At 39.4% G+C, this 19,717-nt stretch overlaps 1 protein-coding gene across 9 annotated transcripts in view; it reads left to right on the plus strand.

Moving 5' to 3' along the window:
- Window positions 1-19,717, plus strand: part of AGAP1 (ArfGAP with GTPase domain, ankyrin repeat and PH domain 1) — a 398,735-nt gene that overhangs the window by 134,145 nt on the left and 244,873 nt on the right. For 5 of the 9 annotated variants that reach the window (XM_074872505.1, XM_074872508.1, XM_074872512.1 and 2 more), the window contains exons 3-5: window positions 821-908; window positions 1,704-1,715; window positions 18,513-18,598. In XM_074872505.1, the coding sequence (XP_074728606.1) occupies window positions 821-908; window positions 1,704-1,715; window positions 18,513-18,598 (186 nt within the window). The remainder of the gene's footprint in view (window positions 1-820; window positions 909-1,703; window positions 1,716-18,512; window positions 18,599-19,717) is intronic. The other 4 variants (XM_074872506.1, XM_074872507.1, XM_074872510.1 and 1 more) reach the window with 1 other exon arrangement.

Genomic DNA, 19,717 nt, shown 5'->3' on the forward strand with positions numbered 1-19,717 from the left:
GGCTGCAGCTCGAAAGGGAAGGCGTGTTTGGTAGTGTGGGAGTAATGCAGGCAGGCTTCGTAACTACCTCGCACCCCTTTTGAAACAATAAAAAAAAGCCCAAATCTTAAAGTCTTTGGCATTTGAGCACCTCTGGGAAGAAAACTGTTTTGATGTTGGGCTACGTTCTATTTTTTCTGCCTGGGTCTTTAAAAACAAATGCCAACAAGCAAGCTTAACAGAAAAATCACATGTGCTTTAAGATTGAGTACTTCTCTTTGACAAGTTCCCAGTGCAGATGTTAGGGCATGGAGAGTTTGAGTTGTAAACTTATTGGTAAAGTAAGGGACTTCAGCAAGCCGTACGGACATGCCAAGATCTGTCTGTCTATAGCCATATATATCACGTGTGCACTTCAGTAGCAAGCCAGCGTGAATCACGTGGTGGATAGTCTACAGAGATATTTTTTAGTGTGAGAATTTAGTGATTCGTTTGTGTGTTTTTCAGTAAAGGTTGTGACAAGCTTGTTCTGAGCTTCAGGCTTCTTCCCTGGAGTTTATATATCGCCTCACATTCACACTTAGCATTAGTGGTGAGCTGAATAAAGGAGTGCTACTCATAAACTGATTTTGGTTTATATGTTTCCTCATGTATATACTCTGCCGTAGCCCTGGCTTTTTGGCAGGTATTTTATCTGTTGGCATATTTTACAGCGTTTCTGTTGTGTGGGCTTTCTCCTCAAGTGCAGAGAAGTTCTTTCTGCATTAAGATTTGGCTTGAATATACTGGTTTTTATGGGGATTAATTGCAGTTGAACTTTTTCCTTTTTTTTTTTTTCCAGGGGATTGTGGGTAATCTAGCGAGTGGCAAGTCTGCACTTGTACACCGGTATCTGACTGGCACATATGTCCAAGAGGAATCACCCGAAGGTATGTGGATATGCAAATTTCACTAATATTTTTTTCTTTTTTTTCCACAAACTACATCTTTATTCATTTTTAATCACGCAGAAATGAATCGGTAAAGAATCTGATTTGCTATTTCAATGTTCATGGAGATTTTCCCTTTAACATTCTCCAGACTGAGATAAGTACATATGTTGAGTATAATTGTAACTTTTTCATAACTACTTAGCATCCTTAAATACTTTGGCATCCAGTATGTGTCCATATGGGAAACTTCTAGTCCTGTCTTGAGAAGAGTTGACTGCTCTCAGTAGTGCTGCTGCTTTCAATTTGACTGTTGAAAGCCCCAATTACTGTGTCTAGAACTGGATTTTTGCAGAATCGGGCCCTTTGGTTTGTGATGTCGGAAGAATAAAAAAACTTCACAAGCCTAAACTAAAGATGTAACTGGTTCCTTGTTTAATATATTGAACCTTCGGTCTTCAAGTGTTGTTGGTTTTTTTTTTTTTTTTTTTTTGAAATGTTCTTTTGCCGTAGAAAACTAATTTATACGCGAAAAAGTTGTAGTGTTTAACATTAATCCAAGTTTATAGCTTGAAATCAAAAATTTCATAATAGCAAAAGTTGTAGTGTTTAACATTAATCCAAGTTTATAGCTTGAAATCAAAAATAATACCTTATAGAGGTGTATCTTACACTGAATACTTTTTTGATTTTTATTTTTTTTTATCTATTCTCCTTATGAACTTTTAAATCCAACTCTGAGACACTGAATTTCTGGTTCCTTCTTTTCCTTACTGGCTGTTCCATTCTTTGCAGATATGGATGCAGGTAACTATACATTGTCTTCATGGCAGCTCTTGTTTTGAAGAGACAGACAGCAGTTTCTGTACTATAGCGTTTTCCCCTTGTTTTGTGTATCATTTTGATTTGTTTCCTTTTGATTTCAAGTCTTTAGTACATCTCACTGTTTTTGTCCCTTGCTGTAGTTGTCTTCTCAGTAATAGTTTGTAGCTTCATGCATCTATGATAACATTTGTTTCAAATTAACTCTTACCAAAGGAAGCTGTTAAGCGTAGTACTTGACATTTTAACAGTCTTGTAGTTAAAATGGGAGGAGAGGGAAAGGGAGGGGTGGACAAGGCCTTTTCTTGTGTAATTGCAGTAACAGTGAAGTCTTCCAGTTTATAAGCTTGCCTTAAATGTTTTTGCTGCTTTGTAGCTAGGGCTGATGGGGTGATAATTGAGCCTTGCAACAAAACTGCCTCTAGACCACATTGGTGCCTGCTGCTTCTGGATGCCGATAGCAAGAAATGGTTATGTAGTGTGTAGATCACTGACTACAACAACAGGTCTTCAGCAGAAATGGGTATCTCTGCAGATCTCTTTCCTCATTTCATGAACAGAAAATATCTTGGGTTTTTTTTCTTGCAAGATGCAAATGTATTGATTATTCCCAGGGTTAACCAGTCCTCTTCTAAACTATGAATATTTTAGGTGGTGTTCCTTGAGAGTGTTGCCATCTGTCCTCTTTGTCTTCAAGGATTTTTATTTGCAGTGCTTGAGTGACGTTCAGACTGTTTTTCCTGAAAGGATTAGATTACAAAAGCAGTGTCAAATCATTTCTTTGCACGTAAGTGTAGCTGACAAGCCTCACTAATGACGCCATTCCATTTCATTAACAGCAGAAAAACGGGAATAATTAAGAACTCTAATTCACCTTGTAAGGGATAGGGTCAAGATCTCTAATCAGCTTAGTGTTAAAGGAAATTCAACTCACATAAACTATCCTTAGTAAACATCTGTAGTAATGATTTGTTAGTGTTTTATTTCTTTCTCATCCAAGCATAAGTCCTTACGCTGCTGTTCTATAGAAAATTACGGCAGCAGTGCGGTTGATTCTGCTGCATGGCAGTGAGGGACTTTTGATTTTAACTTTCTGCATGGGAACATAGCTTTTGATAAATTGAGACTACGTGTAAGCCTTTATGTTGGAGACCGGATCTTCCTCTTTTCTGTTGCTAAGGTCTGTTAAATGTGCCGGATTGTTAAACTGAATAAAGAATAGTACGTGTATCAGGCGTTAAGGTGTCAGCTGCTTGGCTATTTAAGGAAAAAAAAAGTTTACTGACTTTGAGTGGCTTATTAGCAGCAAAATTTATCAGGTATCATATAATTAGTATTTAATTGGCAAAATGATGAATTCATACTTCATGTGAAAATGGTGATTATGACCAGGGACCACTATTTCTGCTCTTCTTTGCCTTCTAAATTGCTGCAATTACCATGAAACCTGCCCTGAACTGGACAAGTGCCAGATCTCCTGTAGGCCTTTTAAGGTAGCTTCAGCATTCCAGTAAATGAATCTTAAGTATATAAAGATGGTTTTATGTTTCCTTCAGCCCTTCTAAGACAAGACACTTCTCTTGCTGCCTGACACCACCTCCCCACCCGGAGGAAGCATCATACCGCATTCAAGTGTAGAGCACTTTTCTCTCGTGGTCTGGCCCAACTTCTCTTCAGAATTAATTTTAGTCTCTATTGTGATTGTAGCATGAAAACCTTTGTTTTCTTATAAAGTCCTACTTGTGGAGAAAAGAGCCTTTTAGACTCTTCCTTTGCATATTTTACATGCACATAGCTATACTCTCATGTGACACACTTTTAAAGCAGCTGCATTTTGATGTAAGAAAAGGAATAATGTATTGCCCTATAATAAGTGGGATTTCAGTAGTCTAGGACTTGCTGTTTTTTCTTCCTGTAATGATACAATAAGGAAGTGATGGGAAATAGGGTATTTTAGTGATTTGTGATCTTCTAAGAACCTTGCAGGTGATAGGAAGAAGAACGTCTACTAAACAGCATGCTGGGTTTTTTATATAGCTGAAACAACAAGTAAGATGTGGGCAAGCTGCTATCTTTGTTCATCTGTCTAAAATTTAATTCCACCTGTTTGAAGAAAATGAAATGTGGTGTGCATGGAATTTGAGACCAAGTACTTTGCAGACCAAGGTGAATTGAAGTTTACAGGAACAGTGAGTGTCAGGAGTATTCTGTTACTGTTTGGGTTTTTGTTTCCAAAAGGCAAGGAGGTGTGAAACATAACTTAAAGGTTTTTGCACATCTCTGGTATGTGTGTGAATACCCTAATTCATGTCATGATTATTTCAGTATTCTTTTTTAAGTGAGCCTAATTAAAAAAAAAAGTAGGTAAGTTGTAGTCCAAATTGTCTCAGCTGGGATGAGGAAAAAGGAGGGGTTTTTTTTCTCTCCCACCCCAGTGCCACAGTGAAGTGAGATGCTAGAACAGACAACTGATGTGCACATGAACTGCTAAGTCTGGCCAGTATATCTTCTGTTTAAGAAAACCAAGAAGGGGAGCTGAGGTCATGTTAGCAAAATCCCCTTAAACTTGAAGATGCAGAGTAGTTGAAGTGAGAGTTAAGACAGAAGCATGTTCCCTGCTGAGGAAACAGAATAAAGGTAGTGGCACCTGTGGGTAGACCGTACAGCTGAAGGGAGAAAGCCGGTGCAAGAGGTGTAGCAACTCCTTTGGCTGTATCTTTGGTAACTTTTTCAGAAGTTCTAGTGTCATGTACCCTTAGGAGACTGGCTTTAAAGTAACTTAAAGCATAACTTCTTCACTGAAGTTGGTACTTACCTCTTTTGCAGCTAGTTTTTGGAGAATTGATGATTATCTAATGGCAATCTGCTCTACTTTGGCATTCAAATGAGGGAAAAACATTTTAATAAGTTAATAACTAAGCGTTAGGGTATATTTAAGATTATTTTTTTCTTCCCCCCCCCCCCCCCCCCCCCCCCAAGTGGACTAAAATGTTTTTTTGCTCTCAAAAGCATAAAGGCAGTCCAGTACCCTGTCTTGGGGGAGCAAATAGCTGTTGCAGTTGGTGGAGATTTCAGGTCTCTGTGTGTGGAGGAACTTATGAATGACAATGACAGTGACAATAAATGACAATGTAGGGTGTGAATCTTTGCAGTACTATTTCCCAGCTTCTAGGCTGATAATCCTTAGGCTTCCCTGTAGTACACAGCACGAAAGGAAGGCATTGGAAGCTCTTACCAAGGGTTATTTTAGCCACTAATATATTTTTTTTTTATCCCTATTTTTTTTAATCTGTGGATTTTTTTATTCCTCATATAAGGTTATTCAGTTGCCTCGGATTTCTTCTTTCCCATTTCCTTTTTGTAACTGTAGCCCATTTTAGTTCTTTTTCATACTGGTAGAATGGGTTGAAAGCAATTGCATTGGATGTTTTATTCCAACGGGTGTATTGTGACCGTCACCACGTTGTAATGCGAGTGAGGCACAGCAGTTTGTCTAGCGCTTGGGTTTTGTAGTGCTGCCTCCGCTGCATCCCAGGTGAGCTACAAGCTGAGCAGAATACCACTGTACTGCAGCCCTTGGTCTGTCCCTGAAGGGTAAGATGCATCAAATTTCAAGTGCCACTTAATTTCAGTTAGGGGTCTCTTATGTGTTAAGGGCTACAATAAATATGTTCCCTCAGTAAGCACTATAGAGTAAAGCCTTAATGTGCTTTCCAGAAAGCTGTGATCATTTGCTTTCCTTCCAATCTTGACCTAAAAATAATTTTATACTATAACAGTCTCCACTGATACAACTTTTCAGTACCTACAATGAACAGTGTATCGTTTGAGTAGCAGCCATCATCCTAAAACTTGATATTTAAAAACTAAAAGTGTCAGGTTCAGCCTTCCCTTTAAAGAAGGAGGAATGTAATGAGATTACTATGAAAGTAAGTTGCTAGTCTGTTACCAAACCATGGAGATATTTCATATTGGAGGATGCAGGTCCATGCTTTTGTACTTCCTATCTAGTAACTATTTCCTTACCATGCTACTTCAGCAGAGTGTAATTATGCAAGGAGGACTGAGCAAGCGTACTTTAAAATTTCAGCTGCTTTTGTTCAGCATCCCCTCACGAGATTTTTGTCTGTCCATAGACTCTTACAAAATATGTATACAAAAAGTAAGCATAATCTATTAACCTAGTTAACCTTCCAGTTACCTTCATTCATGGAAAAGGTCTAATGCTTCGATTGCTGGGCTCTGAGATGAAACCAAGAATGGAGCTTGCTCTCCTGAAAAAAAAAAAAAAAAAAAAAAATTATTATTCTTTGCTCGCATTATATTAAATTAAGTGTTCAGCCAAGCAAGGCAGGAAAGCAATACTGTGTTTTGGCATTCTTTATACCTGGTTGTGCTGGGAGATTTAATAGTGAGATGGGGAACAGTTTGGTGTTTCAAGTTGACTGGAACATGGGAGCTGCAGCAGAATTGGACAACCTTTTCCTTCTGTAAGATAGTGATTCTTGTCCCCTTCCTCCCATGATTCATGAGCAGGCTACAAATGTAATTCTTCCTTCTGTGAACAGTTAGGTTCTCAAGGTTGCAAATCTCTTCACAGAAACCGTTAGCTGTTTTTATCTAGTTAGGTTTTTTTTTTTTTCCCCCCAAATAATTAGGAATCTGGAGACCATATTTACTAAACAACCAAATTTGGTCTTTCATGAGTAAAAGGAGAGGCCTCTATCCCAGGCAAATATGTGTGTTCTGTTCTTATTGAGCAAGCCAGCTGGAATGTAAGTGAATAGCAGAGAAATTTGTCCTCTGAATATGTACTTACATGCTTTTGTTTAAAGATAGACTTTCATGCTTTTTCACTGGTGATTTCCTTGAATTTCATAATATTATCATCATACATGTTAAAAGTTTACATACAGCTTCTATGGGAAGATTTTAGAAGAATTCCAAGTGCATATGAGTTCAAAAAAGCAACGTGAACCTTGGGAGTCCAGTTCCTTTCATCCGTTAGAGCGCTCAGGCCACAAAACATAGGCTGTTATTTTCCATGCGGAATTCAGATCCTTGGTGCAGTGGTTCACAAGCTTTACGCAGCATTTTGTGGGGCAGCAGAAGCTATCAGAGTACTTCTTGTCTGTAAAAATGCAGACAAATGCTGTGTTGTGTGCAGGAGACAATGATGACTTCAGACATGTGTTTCAAAATTATCTCCTTTCAGTTCTTTGTCTTCTGTTTTTGTTATAATACTATCAGCTGATTATTTTTATTTGGCATTTCGTGCTGAAATCTAGATATAAGATAACACTAGTCTTTTTTGATCATTTTAAAGTATTGCTGCAGTTGGGTCTCTTGGGCTTTTGGAGCCTTTCAGGCTTAGCATAAAAGAGTGTGTTTATATATTCTGCAGTCTCCCCTCTCCAGCCCTTCCCCTCTCCTCATCCCCCTGAGACTGCCTGTATGGGTTAGCAAGTTCTTTGAAAACCTCTCTGTTCTAGCTGTCAAGTTGGCTACTGTTTAAAATGTTGCACAAATAAGGAACTATGTTAATTAAAGGAAGAAGTTAAGTATTTGCTCTTTTCCTGGGGAGAAGGTGCTGAAGAAGCAGTTTCCTAGAAGGGACTTCCCTTTTTAGGTTCTGTGCCTTGAGGGTCAACCGATCTTTAAGATGTCTTTAACATGTTGCACCTTGAATACTCAAAAAGTTTCGGTGACTAATGTCTGTAGGATTTGCACCCTTCTTGTAACAGGCTCCTCTGAAGGTAAAAACTGTAATTGGGATTTATAGCTGCTATTACAGCTTTGCTCCTAATAGTAATACAGGTGACTCTTAGGTCTCCAGTGCTCTTTGCTTTCGACTGCTGTTGAGTCAGAAGCCAGTTTGGAGTTTCCGTTGCTGGAAAAAAGGTCCTGCCTTCCACTTTCTTTTTCAAATATTACTTCTGATTATATTTCTAAATCATAGACATGTTTCTTTTCCAGCTCGTATATGATTTCTTACTGGTGTGGGTTTTTTCCTTCCATTTAATTCTACCTTGTTTTGGAGGGTTGTATCAGAAAGTAGGGCATGGTAGTTAGCTGATTTTATTCACAGTATGTTTAATTCTCAACTGTTTTTTTTTAAATTTGCTGCTGTAGCAGGCTGTCACTAGGTTTTGTACATGTGTTAGGAATGCCAAGTGCCGTCCACCTTGCAGGATGGCCAGATGAGATCTTGGCGAAGTGGTTGACTGCACTCCACCTTCACCACGCTGCTGGAAAGGCAGGTTCTTCTGCAGGAGGTGCGGGGCTGCCCCGGCTCCATCACCAGCGTGTGATGGGGGAAAAGGAGGAAAAAGGGGTGGAGGGAGAGTGGTCTGGCTTTTCTTCTGAGTGAGACTTTTAAACAGGCAACCTGTTTTCCTTGATGCCGCTAATTTTAAAACTTTCCATGTATATTTGTAGGACTGACACTTGGCATTAGGTAACATCCTTCTGAAAAACCTAGTAATTTACTTCAGTGTTGTCATGCTCTTTTCTCCCTCCCACACCCCCTTGGTTCTGAGTGATACTAATATGAAAGGTGTTCAGTGAAATACAGAATACAGATGAAAAGTAGATTTTCCTACCCCTTAAGGTACAGTATGCTATTATGTAATGACCCTTCTGTTCTCATATTTGAATTGGAATATTTGGGGAGGTAATTTTTGAAAAAAAGAGAGACTGTAGTAGTTGCTTTGTCTGGGTTTCCTTAGCAGATCTCAGTATGATTTTTTTGTGTCTTCAGCCAGATTATAGTATAATCACAGCTAGCTAAGTCCAATTTTAACTTCAGGGTTACTATTTGTAATGTAATACTGTAATGAAAGGACAGATGTTATAGAAGCTGACTGTAAACTAAGTATAAAAAGTGAAGGGATATTTAAAAAAAAAGCTTGCAATCTATGCTTCTGTGCTTGTAGGAGATAAGTTTTTTGCTTATCACGGTTATGCAGTTTCAGGTTTGTTAGCAGGTATGTAAGATCTTAGAAATGTTGGAAGCTTATGAAGTTGAACTTACAGAAATTTTGAGCAGGTGTTGGCAGGAGATGATTTGTATGCTAGATTGAAAGGTAGAAGCTGTGCGAATATTTGGCTGAACGAATTGGTGTCTGGAAGATGAAATGTATGACAGCCCAGTTTTTAAGGATCTGCAGCGAAGAAGAGCTATGGTATTTTAAGTCATAGGGCTAACTTTGTAAGGAACTTTGTTTGGAGAGTGGTGTTTTGGGATGTAAACTTTTAAACTTAAAAAGACTGGCTGATGGAAACAGGTGGTAGGAGTGTGCTAAAGTAGCATCACATCCTGCCCAAAGAAGTTGACTGCTGCTGTTTGGTTTTTGTTTGTCTCCAGCTGGCTTGATAAAAATAAGCTTTTAAAATTAGACTTGTAGCATATATACAGTTAGTGGGTGTGACGCGTAAGCAACTGCACCTGCTGTCAATAAAATAAACAAAAAAGTAAAAAAACCAAGTAAAAAAGCTATTGGATATTCTTGATTTTCTACCTTCTTAGTAGAAATTGAACCACTAATTTAATTGTAGGCCCTTGTCACCTGGCCCTGTGGGGACAGAGAGGTTCTTTTAGGGGTCTTTGGCAGGATGATAGCACTGTATGTAGCTGTTTGCCTTATAAAATGGTGTTAGTTATGCTGGCCGTATTAACCAGGGGTCAGGAGCAGGGGGTACTGGTCACAACCCTATAAATGTACAATCTTTTTTTCTCTTCCCTTTTAATACTTAATAAGGCTTAGCTTTTAAAATACTTGACCATATTAATGTGAAGAGTTCTACTGTCTGATTAAGCTCAAACATCTGATATCCATAGTTGTGCTCTGATTAAATTTAGATAAAGCTGTGCCAAGTGAAGAGATTATGGTGCTGGTGAGAATGCTAAATACAGAGAACAAAAGCAGCAGTTCAAGAATCTTAAAATATTTTCAGATTGTAATTGCAGGATTCAGTGTACGGAGCAAGTCCTGCAGGTGATGCAATGGTAAGTGTGGCTGCAAGAGGCTCCTGGCACTCAGGAGGTGGGGGTGAGTCCAAGGGATCTGGGTGCCAGTCAGAGAAGGACGTTCCTTGCAGGTTCTGACTGGTTATTTTCCTCCCCTTTAAACTGTCAGAAATATTTTTTTCACGTGAATGAACTATGAAAAAGGGCATACTCACAACATGTAATGTATTCAGCTTTTATGTGCTCCATGCCAGAATTTTTGTATATTTATGTGCTGTAGATGTCAGATGAAAATGTGTTACCTCGTCATGTTGAATTGATGGGTGTCTTAATACCTTGTTTGTGGAGTAATTTCAGAGATGTGAGTGCTTACATGCAGGGCACAGGTGCTTTATCACTTTCCAGAAAACGTTTCAGAATTTTGCAAATTCACACTAGAACCTTAAACAGTATTAAAATCTCAAACTTAATTTTTGTATTTAAGAATCATACATAGGTTGGTGGTATGCCTTTCTTAAGAGGAAAGACAACTATAGATTCTTTGCAGGCAAGCGTGGAGTGACAGTTGTAATTCTGGTGTATGTGCTAAAAATCAGTGTGCTGCTTTAAATCTGAATGTAGTGCTAAATGTTAAGGTCTGTATGGTACTAGGGTACTACTGCTGGGTCATATATGTTATATGTTACTGTTACCTAACCACATTTTTTAAGCTGTCTTTGAGAGAGAGGTGCCACCTCAATGGCTTCTGCAGGAAAGGGAAATCAAGTACTAGTCCCTAAACCAGACAAGTTTAACAGAGTAGCTTCTCTAGTTTGTCAAACAGCTAATCAGATGCTGATTATGTGATAAACTGGGTGCCCTGAGATACAGGGATGCTTCCAGCCAGGAGAGGAAAATCATACAGGATTTTAAATGCTCTGAGGGTAAACTCTTTTAAAACGCACATTGGCAGAGTGTGCTTTGCAGAATCCCATTCTGCTGATCAGCTTTGCTGCTGAACTGTAGATCCCAAGGTTTATACTTAGAATTGTGGTGACCTGGGATCATAATAAAATAGAAACTGAAAAAATGGTAAAGGTCTTTCCCTTGACCTAAAACGGGATCAGCAGATTATTCCTTAGTAAGAACCCTCACCTCTTGTCCCTTCCTGGTCTGTTCTCTTAAATAACCACAATTCATATGCTTATTTTTCTTACTGTGCATTTTCTAGGCAGATTTTTTTTTTTTTTTTGGTGAGTGCTTATGAGCTCTTTTCATTCGGTCCTTATCTTCAGTGTAATGTGCTACCCAGAGCAATACAGGGAATTGTGGCTGAGGCTTTGTGAGGGCTAGGATGCTAAATGCTTGTCTGCACTCCGCAGGAATTCACAGCAGCTTGTCTGCAGTGCCAGGGGTTTGCCATCCTACTCTGTCTTTCTGCAGCTGCTTGGTCCTGCTTAGGTGGAGGATGCTCCATTTGTCCCTATAATGCTGCTTTTGTTTTTTTCCACTCCATTTTCCTAACTTGTCATGATCATGTTGAAGTACAATCCAATTTTCTAATATAATTGCAGTCCCTCCTGCTTCATTAGCTAGAAATTAAATAGCCTGTTACTTCCATCTTCTGGGTTATTAATAAAATCCTTGCATGAGACTTGAAACTCCTGCAGAAACTTGCATTGGTATCATACTTTTTTTAAGATGTGTCATTTGATGGGTAGCAAGTATGGCTTACCTCTACTTCTGCACTTGCATTACAATAATTTTATTAAGATGGGGCTTCTCTAATTGACTTACAAGCAGTATGTCACTGAATGTCAGAAGCTTTATAGTGAAAATACAACATGTGCTGTTCCTGTCCAAGTCCTGTCTCTATGTAGTGAAGGAAACTTAATTGCTCAGAGGCTGGCTCTTTTTTTAAACTCGTTTATCTTGGTGATTAATCCATCATTTTCTTCTCTTCTGTCTGAAATAAAACATTGGGTGACAATCCCAGCCTGTTTGCTGTGCTTCTGACTTCTCCTTTTCCTTTCACCAAGTTCTTCTAACAGAGAATCTGCTGTGGAAGTATTCCCTGCACCAAAAAGTCTAATAGCTGCATTTGTGTATAATAACATCTGGTTGACTCAAATAAATGCTCTTTCCAGACTGGTCTGTGAAGCACCACAATTTTTTTTGTTTACTTTAGAGGCTGGCAACTTTTTAAAGTTGATGGAACCAACTGCTGTGTGTTTCATTCTGGTTGGCTGGTGTTGAGCCAAGAGTGGGCTGGAGCAGGATGTCACCCTCTCAGATGGCTCCTCCTTATTTGCTTAATTTGCAGTCCCGGTCAGGCAGTTCAGGACTGCACTACTCTATCTGATAAACGATTTTATACCACTTGGAAATGAGACCAATATCCTTGCAGAAATGTCATTTGGCATCACTGCCTTGATATGTCCTCAGGATGAACCTCCCCCCCCCCTTCTCTATCCAAATATTAATTATGGTCTCTGATTCTATGCAACTTGGAGTAGTTAATACTTTTTTGAAGTGTAAGGTGTATTTTCCTGAACACTTCAAAACTTAAAATTCAGTTGATCCCCGTTCAGATCACCACCAGGTTTTGTGGACCCGTCAGGTCTGGCCTTCAGAAGAAACGCTGCAAATATGTCAATGAATGTATCTCAAAATCAAGTTGTTAAAGGTCATTATGGCTGCTACTAAAATTCCAGCAGTAAAGGCCTCTAAGCCTTCTTGTTGTGGAATTACGAGATGATATATTATTTCTTCTTTGGCAGGTTTTATGTAACGATAAGGTTATCTATATGATGTAATATTATTACTTCATCCATGTTGTGTGCCTGTGGGTGTACCTGGCTTTAATTGAGTACGGCTTGATACTTCAGGGAGAACTCATAGTCTAGTCATAGAATCATTTAGGTTGGAAAAGATGCTTAAGATCATCGAGTCCAACCGTTACCCCAACACTGCCAAGTCCACCACTAAACCATGTCCCTAAGCACCACATCTACACGTCTTCTAAATACCTCCAGGGACGGTGAATCCACTGCTTCCCTGGGCAGCCTGTTCCAATGATTGATAACCCTTTTGGTGAAGAAATTCTTCCTAATATCCAACCTAAACCTCCCCTGGTGCAACTTGAGGCCGTTTCCTCTTGTCCTATTGCTTGTTACTTGGGAGAAGAGAGTGACACTAGTCCATGATTTGATCCATATATTGCCTAAAATGTATCATAAGCCTACCTGACAGAAGTGGGTTTTGAAAAACTCAGTCTAGGTTGTATTGTTGGGTTTTGTGGGCTTTATGGGGGCTTCTTGGTTTATTTTTTGTGTTTGGTTTGTTGTTTTGTTTTTAACCCAGGTACTTTGTTGGGAAGCTGGTTAAGTTACGTGTTTGTGGCTATAGTCTCGTGCGAGAGCAGTGGTTCCCCAATCTTTGCGCTTCTGTGGTTATATGCTCAACCCAGCTCAACCACATTTGGTTTCTGTAGTATTGTCTAGCACAATATTTGCATTAAGGAAATACCCAAAGGCTAACTTCACATGTGGCTGAATTATAGTTTGTGATAGCTTCTCTGCTGCTAATACCAATATGAACTGACATCAAGCACTGAGCATAACTTGACACGGTGAAAATTTAATTTTAATGCTTCTTCTGTGATAATATGCTTTATTGGGTAACGCTGAGAAGAAAGCATTTTGAAAGCATAGTTTATGTAAATAAAAATTTTGGGTAACGTTCAGCTGCAACACTGACTGCAACAGCCTGGTAAACCAGTGCTGTTCTTTGGTGCTTCTGCTGAGTTGCAGAAGATCTTGCAAGCATTTCTTTTTTTCTGAGCTTAACCAGTGATTGTCATCTATTTGGTCCTGAAATGAGGTATGTATGAATGGAGGGAATAAATGACTTAACATGTTTTCCTGAAGAGAAGCCAGATTTTTGGTACTGTCTTTTCTATCTTAAGAAGAAAAAAAAAAAAAAAAAGAGACAGAATCTGTGTTTGTGAGACAACTGACCACTGTTGTCAAAATACATGTGTCATTGGGAATATAAAATACAGGCTTTTACGGCTGCTTCAGTCTTACCTTCTGTCTCTCTTTTCCTGCCCGCTCCTGCCTGCCCTGCCCCCATGGTTACGGTAGGCATTCAGCTGCTGCATGGGTTTGTCATGTGGCCAGCCCCCCGAATTTATCTTTCTCATATGGCCAAATAACTTCATCCCCGTGGCAATTTGCTTGAATAAAGAGCCTGGCGAATGCAGTTGAGCCTGGGGATACAGTTTGAAAATCAGCGGTTGCTTCGGTGAGCAATTACGCAGTGGAACAGCTATCAGCTAGAGGAAGAGGCAGCCAGGCTTTCATAGCTGGATGTAAACCTCCATCTGTGGAATTCCCTATGTAGCGTAAAGCTTTCGCAGTATAGAGCACTTCTGATTACAAATGTGTGCAGTATTTAAAATTAGTACCCATTTTTAGTGAAGGGCAGTTTATTACCACTGCTGATTCAAAGCACTAACCTTTGTAGAATGACGTGCATAGAAATGAGATTAGGAAGCTTTTGTTGATTCCCTCGGCCTGGTATTCTGACTTGTGCTGGGTCTTTAGCCGTGGCTGTAAATAGCCGATGCACAGATTTATTTAGCTTTGTATTGATCAAAGCTGTATTTTTATCTGGAGCATTTCACAGGAAGAATCTGGCCTAACGCACAGAAGAGGCTGGGTGGTTTTATGGGTTGTGTCAGAAGCACCTCTCTGTATCTTCTGGTGGGTATTGTGTGTGGTTTGTACGCAGGAGTAGTATTTGCCTCTTTATGCAAAATTTTGTGCATGTCTCAAAATAAGCCCATGCGAATTGATAATGATCTTGCCCTGGAAAACTAGGAATAATGCAGCAATTTATAAACACAGAGTTTTAGAGAAAATAAATAAACCACATACTAAAATCCTCCCAGATTAAAGCTTCCACGCAGTTTCAGTGATATGTTTTTATAAAATTGCTGTGACGTTTCATGAAAACAGTTTCCAGCTCCATCTGTTGGCCTGTAGAGAGTTATTTAGGTATTTGCTGGCATATCTTTTATATGGCTTTAGAGATGAGATTGGGGCTGCAAGTAAATGTAGTTCAGCTGTTGACTGCACGCCTTGCACTCCAGCATCTTTGTCCTTTGACATGCCTGTTAGGAGATTGCAGGAGCGATCACTCTGTCCTTCAGAGCTGTGGTCCAGGCTGCTAGTCTTTCTCTTTTGATGACCTCCTTTGGCAGGTACTTATGGGAGTTGAGAAATTCCCTCATTAAAAAGCTGCATGTGTCATAATACTGATGGGACTAGAACAAAGCTAGCTATCTCCCTTGGGACCAGTGCTGTCGTTTTTTGAGCTCATTCTTTAAATTAAGAAGGTCATTTCTTTGTTTTCTGTGCCATCAGCTTAGGCGGTGTCTTGTGGCTCCATCATATATACAGATATTTAGAAAAATACAGTGGTATTTTGTAGGCATGAGAGATTTCTTGACTTCTTTGACAGGTTGCTGTAGTTCAGTATTTGAACTGGATGATCTCTCCAGTTTCTCTTTCCCGATGGCCCTGTGATGCTTTGCAAACTCCGAAGATGTATTTTTTTTAAAAAAAATTAGTAGTGCAATGCTGTCCAAGCCAAACCATCCCAAAATCACTGCCCTTGCACTGCTTTTACTTGCCTGGCCTGGAGATGGGTCACATCAGGGCTCATCAAGTCAAAAGAATCAGTGTGGTTTCCCTTATTCGGATGACCACAGATATCTGCAGGACAACCACGTAGCCTCGGTTTCGTATGCTGGCAGAAGTCTGTATATTCTTCAGTGTTTATACTTTTGTTTGTGTAAATTCTTGATATTGAGGTAGGTTTTCTCAGTCTCTGTCCTGTGTAGTACCTAACTTTATGATGTGCTCATAAGGGCTCTGTAATGATATAGAAACTTAATAGGGGTGCATCCTGCTTTGATCTCAAATTTGCATAAAATAATACTTCTTTGGCGGATGAGCATGAGTTTGCTGTTACATTTCTGGATCTTCAGACTTGATTTGAAATGCTTAGTACAGATTGGAAATGCAGGACATTCTTTTAAACGTTGTGGTTGGGTGGGTTTATTAGATTTAAACTATTTGTCATGAAATACCTAAACCCAAACAAAAATAAATGAATGCATGAGGATGTGCAAGGAACTAGTGCATATTCTAGATAACGAGCACACTCAGCTGTTGTGGATAAAGAAGTCACTTGAATAGATTTGAATTGACTGGCTGCTGGTTGACTGCAGCACTGCTCTTCCAGTATGACAGACCATGGTGAAGTGGTACAGCATGTCAAGATTTGATTTTAATACTGGAAATAAAAATACATTATTATTTTACTGAGCTCCACACACAGTGTTTTTGGGGAAGGCAAGGAGCATGGATGCAAGCTGGTCACTTAGGGTGGATTCATATAGGAAGGGAGCTGTTGATAACTTTATATATAACTGTGTCATTTCTTACATATGATATGCTTCTCACAGCTGCTCCCACAAACAAAATAATTAGTGACCATGAAGTGGCTCTCAAGAATAAATCTCTTAGTGCTCACATTTGTGATCTCTGTGTATACATTTTAATACTATATCATTAATTTTTTATTTTTTTTTTTTTTAGTTCTCTCCTTAAGCTTTTTATTTCACCTTCTCTGTACCTTCTTTATGCCTCTGAGGATTGTTTGAAGATACAGTGAGACTTGAAAGGTGTCCTGTTGACAAAGGGAATAATGAGTTGGCTCTTAAGTGTGTTCAGTTCATGGTAATTTATAATTAGCTGTGAACTTTCAGTGTTTAATAAAAGGGAAATACGAAATGACAATTACGCAGGACTTTCACTCTTCGATCACATATATACTGCATTTCCATTGGTACTTACAGCTTTAAAGAGCCTCTCTGGATGGCTGTATATTAAGTAATTCATCTTATTTAACACTTCATTGTGAAGCATATACAATTAATTGATGATGTATAGAAATAATGATCCGGTTAATAGAAATTCAGTTGCTGAGAGCTGAGACTAGTTTCCTTTAAAAGTTTTATGCTTGGTTTTGATTATTCTTTTCAAGTTCACTAATGATATATATTTATCTGCCACTTGATCTTCGAAGGCAAAATTGAAATCCAGTTTGTGAGCAAGGTAATGAAAATCTATACACAGGTCCTATACTCCTGTGCAATTAAACAACCAGAAGTGTGGCAGTCTTAATTGTTGCATGTTTGGTACTGCTAAGCTGTTCCTAATAGGGTAGGTTTATAAAGAAAATTTAAAAAAAAACAAAACACCACAGAAAAACCCAGCAACAAAACCACAAACAAAAAACCCTGTTCTTATGTCTTTTATTACACATGAAATGTGTTTAAACATGTTTAAGTATTGCACAGAGCTGAACTGTTGAGTGATCTTGATTTGAAACCTGCCGTAATGGTTGGGCTGGGGGAGTGGTGAGTCTAAGCCAGTTTGTTGTTTCCCTAAGGCTAGCAATTTTTGTGCAAATGTTTTGAGGATCAGCGTTAGCCTGTGTGTGCTGACTGACTTGCTTAGAGAGCTTGTTTGGAGAACAAGTCAGAGTGGTTCAATTGCCTATCATGTGTTTAAATGTATTGGTTTTGATAGTATGACAAGTTTTGAATTAAGTGTAGTTGGGAAATAGGGTTCAAATGGGAAATAATTCCCGTTAATAAAATAGAAATAAGTTTAGGGTGTGTTAGTAGATACGGTTTATCTTAGTCTGGGAAGTTGGGACGTGAGGCGGTCGGACAGTGCTAAGCATGGAGGCCTTGGGCCCTTTGTGGCTTTGGTGGGGAGATCAGTGGGTTTGCAACCCAGCTACTTAGGCAGGCCAAGTTTGCTAATCCTGGCTTAGGCTCGGTCACACCAGAAACCCTAAATGTGATTTGTCGTTATCTGAAGTCCATCATGAGACACAGCAGGATGCCTGAAATATGCTTAACCCCAAAGGAGAGCAATCTCCATTCTGCCCTGGGGGATGCTTGAAGGTCCCGGTGAGGCCAGTGGAGAGAGAAAGTAACGGTGCAGCTGCACGCCCTGGTTTGGTTTCTTAGGTTCGGTGCCAGTTCTTTGGTCTTCACAAGCACTCAGTGTTCGACATCTCTCTGAAATAATAGGATCAGGAATAGAATTTGGCTGAAGGCTGCAACTCTTCTCTTTTTATCTACATCTCCAAATTAGGTCTTTAATTCATCCTGCTAGTAAGTGGCACAACATTCTCTGTTAGCTTAATACATCTCTACAGAGGTACCACCATTGTAGTTTTTTTGTCTAACATGTGTCTGGTATTTTCCCCTAACTGTGGTTTGTGAATATAGAAGTATCATTTTCATAACATTACATGTGTGCTGTAAGAACTGGGCTTCTCTTGAGGAAATGCTAATTCACACAAGAAATTTATTTTAGTTCAAATATACGATATTGTTTGTATGCAGCTGTCCCATGTTTGCCTTTCTTAGAGATACATTTCTTACCATTATATATATATTTTTAAAAAAAAAGACTGTCTTTTAACTGTATGTATCAAAACCAAGTACACCTAATGTGGGTGTTAGTTTTTGTAATGTAGTTGTTGGCTTTTTTCCCACATCAGCCTTATTCTTAAAGAACGTGATTTAACTTTATTAAGTCATTTCTATGCATAGGAACTCACATTCACAGTAGTTAATTAATTTGTGAAAGATCTTAAGGTGTCTTTTTTCCACAAGCGAAGCCTTTTTCTATTTTGTATTGTTCTGCCTTTTCTGTTCTGTAATGAGTTACTTTGTGTGACAGGTGGGAGATTCAAGAAAGAGATAGTAGTTGATGGACAAAGCTATCTGCTGCTGATTAGAGATGAAGGGGGCCCTCCAGAGGCACAGGTGAGCATTGCGGATGGAGCTTTATCAGCACGGTTTCCTTTTCTTTTATAAAAACCATCCTTTAAGAGAACCGGCTTTGTTTTGTTCTTTTTTTGGATCCTGCTCGTCTTTCTCCTGGGAAAATCTACATATCGCCCTCAGGTGAAAAATATTCTGTGTAGCAAATATTTGGGATTTCAATTACCATGTGAAGCTGTGTAGCAAAGACAGGTAGTTAACTTACATGGAATGCCTAATCAACGTGCTTCCATTGGTGGCAGAGTTGCATGTTAGAGTCATAAGTTTTCTTCTTAGAATCTCTTAAGCTGTTAAAATACAAAGTAGATGTATGCACAGTGACACACATACTGGTGTACAAATCTTTGCATTCCCTATTCTTCCACATTTTGCTCCCTGTGCTGTTTAAGACTCAACATTGTGAGTTCAGCACCACTGAGTTCTTGGATTTCTGACCTGGTGCCTGAATACGGTGTGTTACCTCCTCGTCTGGTAGAAGGTGACTCATCAGGATTTGCCTTTGAGAAGACACTTGTGGTTTTGTGTGCTTGCTACTCTGTTTTGAGTGAAATGAAGCATTTGCTTAGGTGATGCTTAAATCACCACCGACTCGGCCAGCCTGGCTGCAGGCATCCTCCTTGTCTCCCCTCTACCTCTTCTCACCTGCGCACTAGTGGGGTTTCCCAAGTGTGTTGGCTGCTGCTGACCTTGCTTTGCTTGGCTGTTCAGTGGTGGATCAGCTTCAAAAAAAAAAAAAAAAAAAAAAAAATCGAGGAGCAGGAACTGTGCTATCGCCAAACAGCTGAACGGGAGCAGTGCCAGCAGCAGCAGCTTGTGTTTCAATGCTCCACTATTGCTCATTAGCTGCAGGAGGATTAGAGCATGGGGGAAGGTGCCCGGACAAAGGAGAAGAGAAAGGAGGTGGAGGAAATGGAGACCAAGAGAGACATCCTGGAAGGAAGTTAAAAGAAAAACAAAAAATTAGTGTCACTGACACATCTGCAGCCGTGTGAAGCAGGAGCCTAAAAGAAGCGCTCTGTTTGAGGCTGTGAATAATTTGGCTGAAGTACACAACAGTTTCCAGGCCCTGACGCTTAGAGAACATTCACTCATATAAAAACA

This window comes from Strix uralensis, chromosome 6 (genome assembly GCF_047716275.1).
Source record: "Strix uralensis isolate ZFMK-TIS-50842 chromosome 6, bStrUra1, whole genome shotgun sequence".
Classification (NCBI taxonomy): Eukaryota; Metazoa; Chordata; class Aves; order Strigiformes; family Strigidae; genus Strix; species Strix uralensis.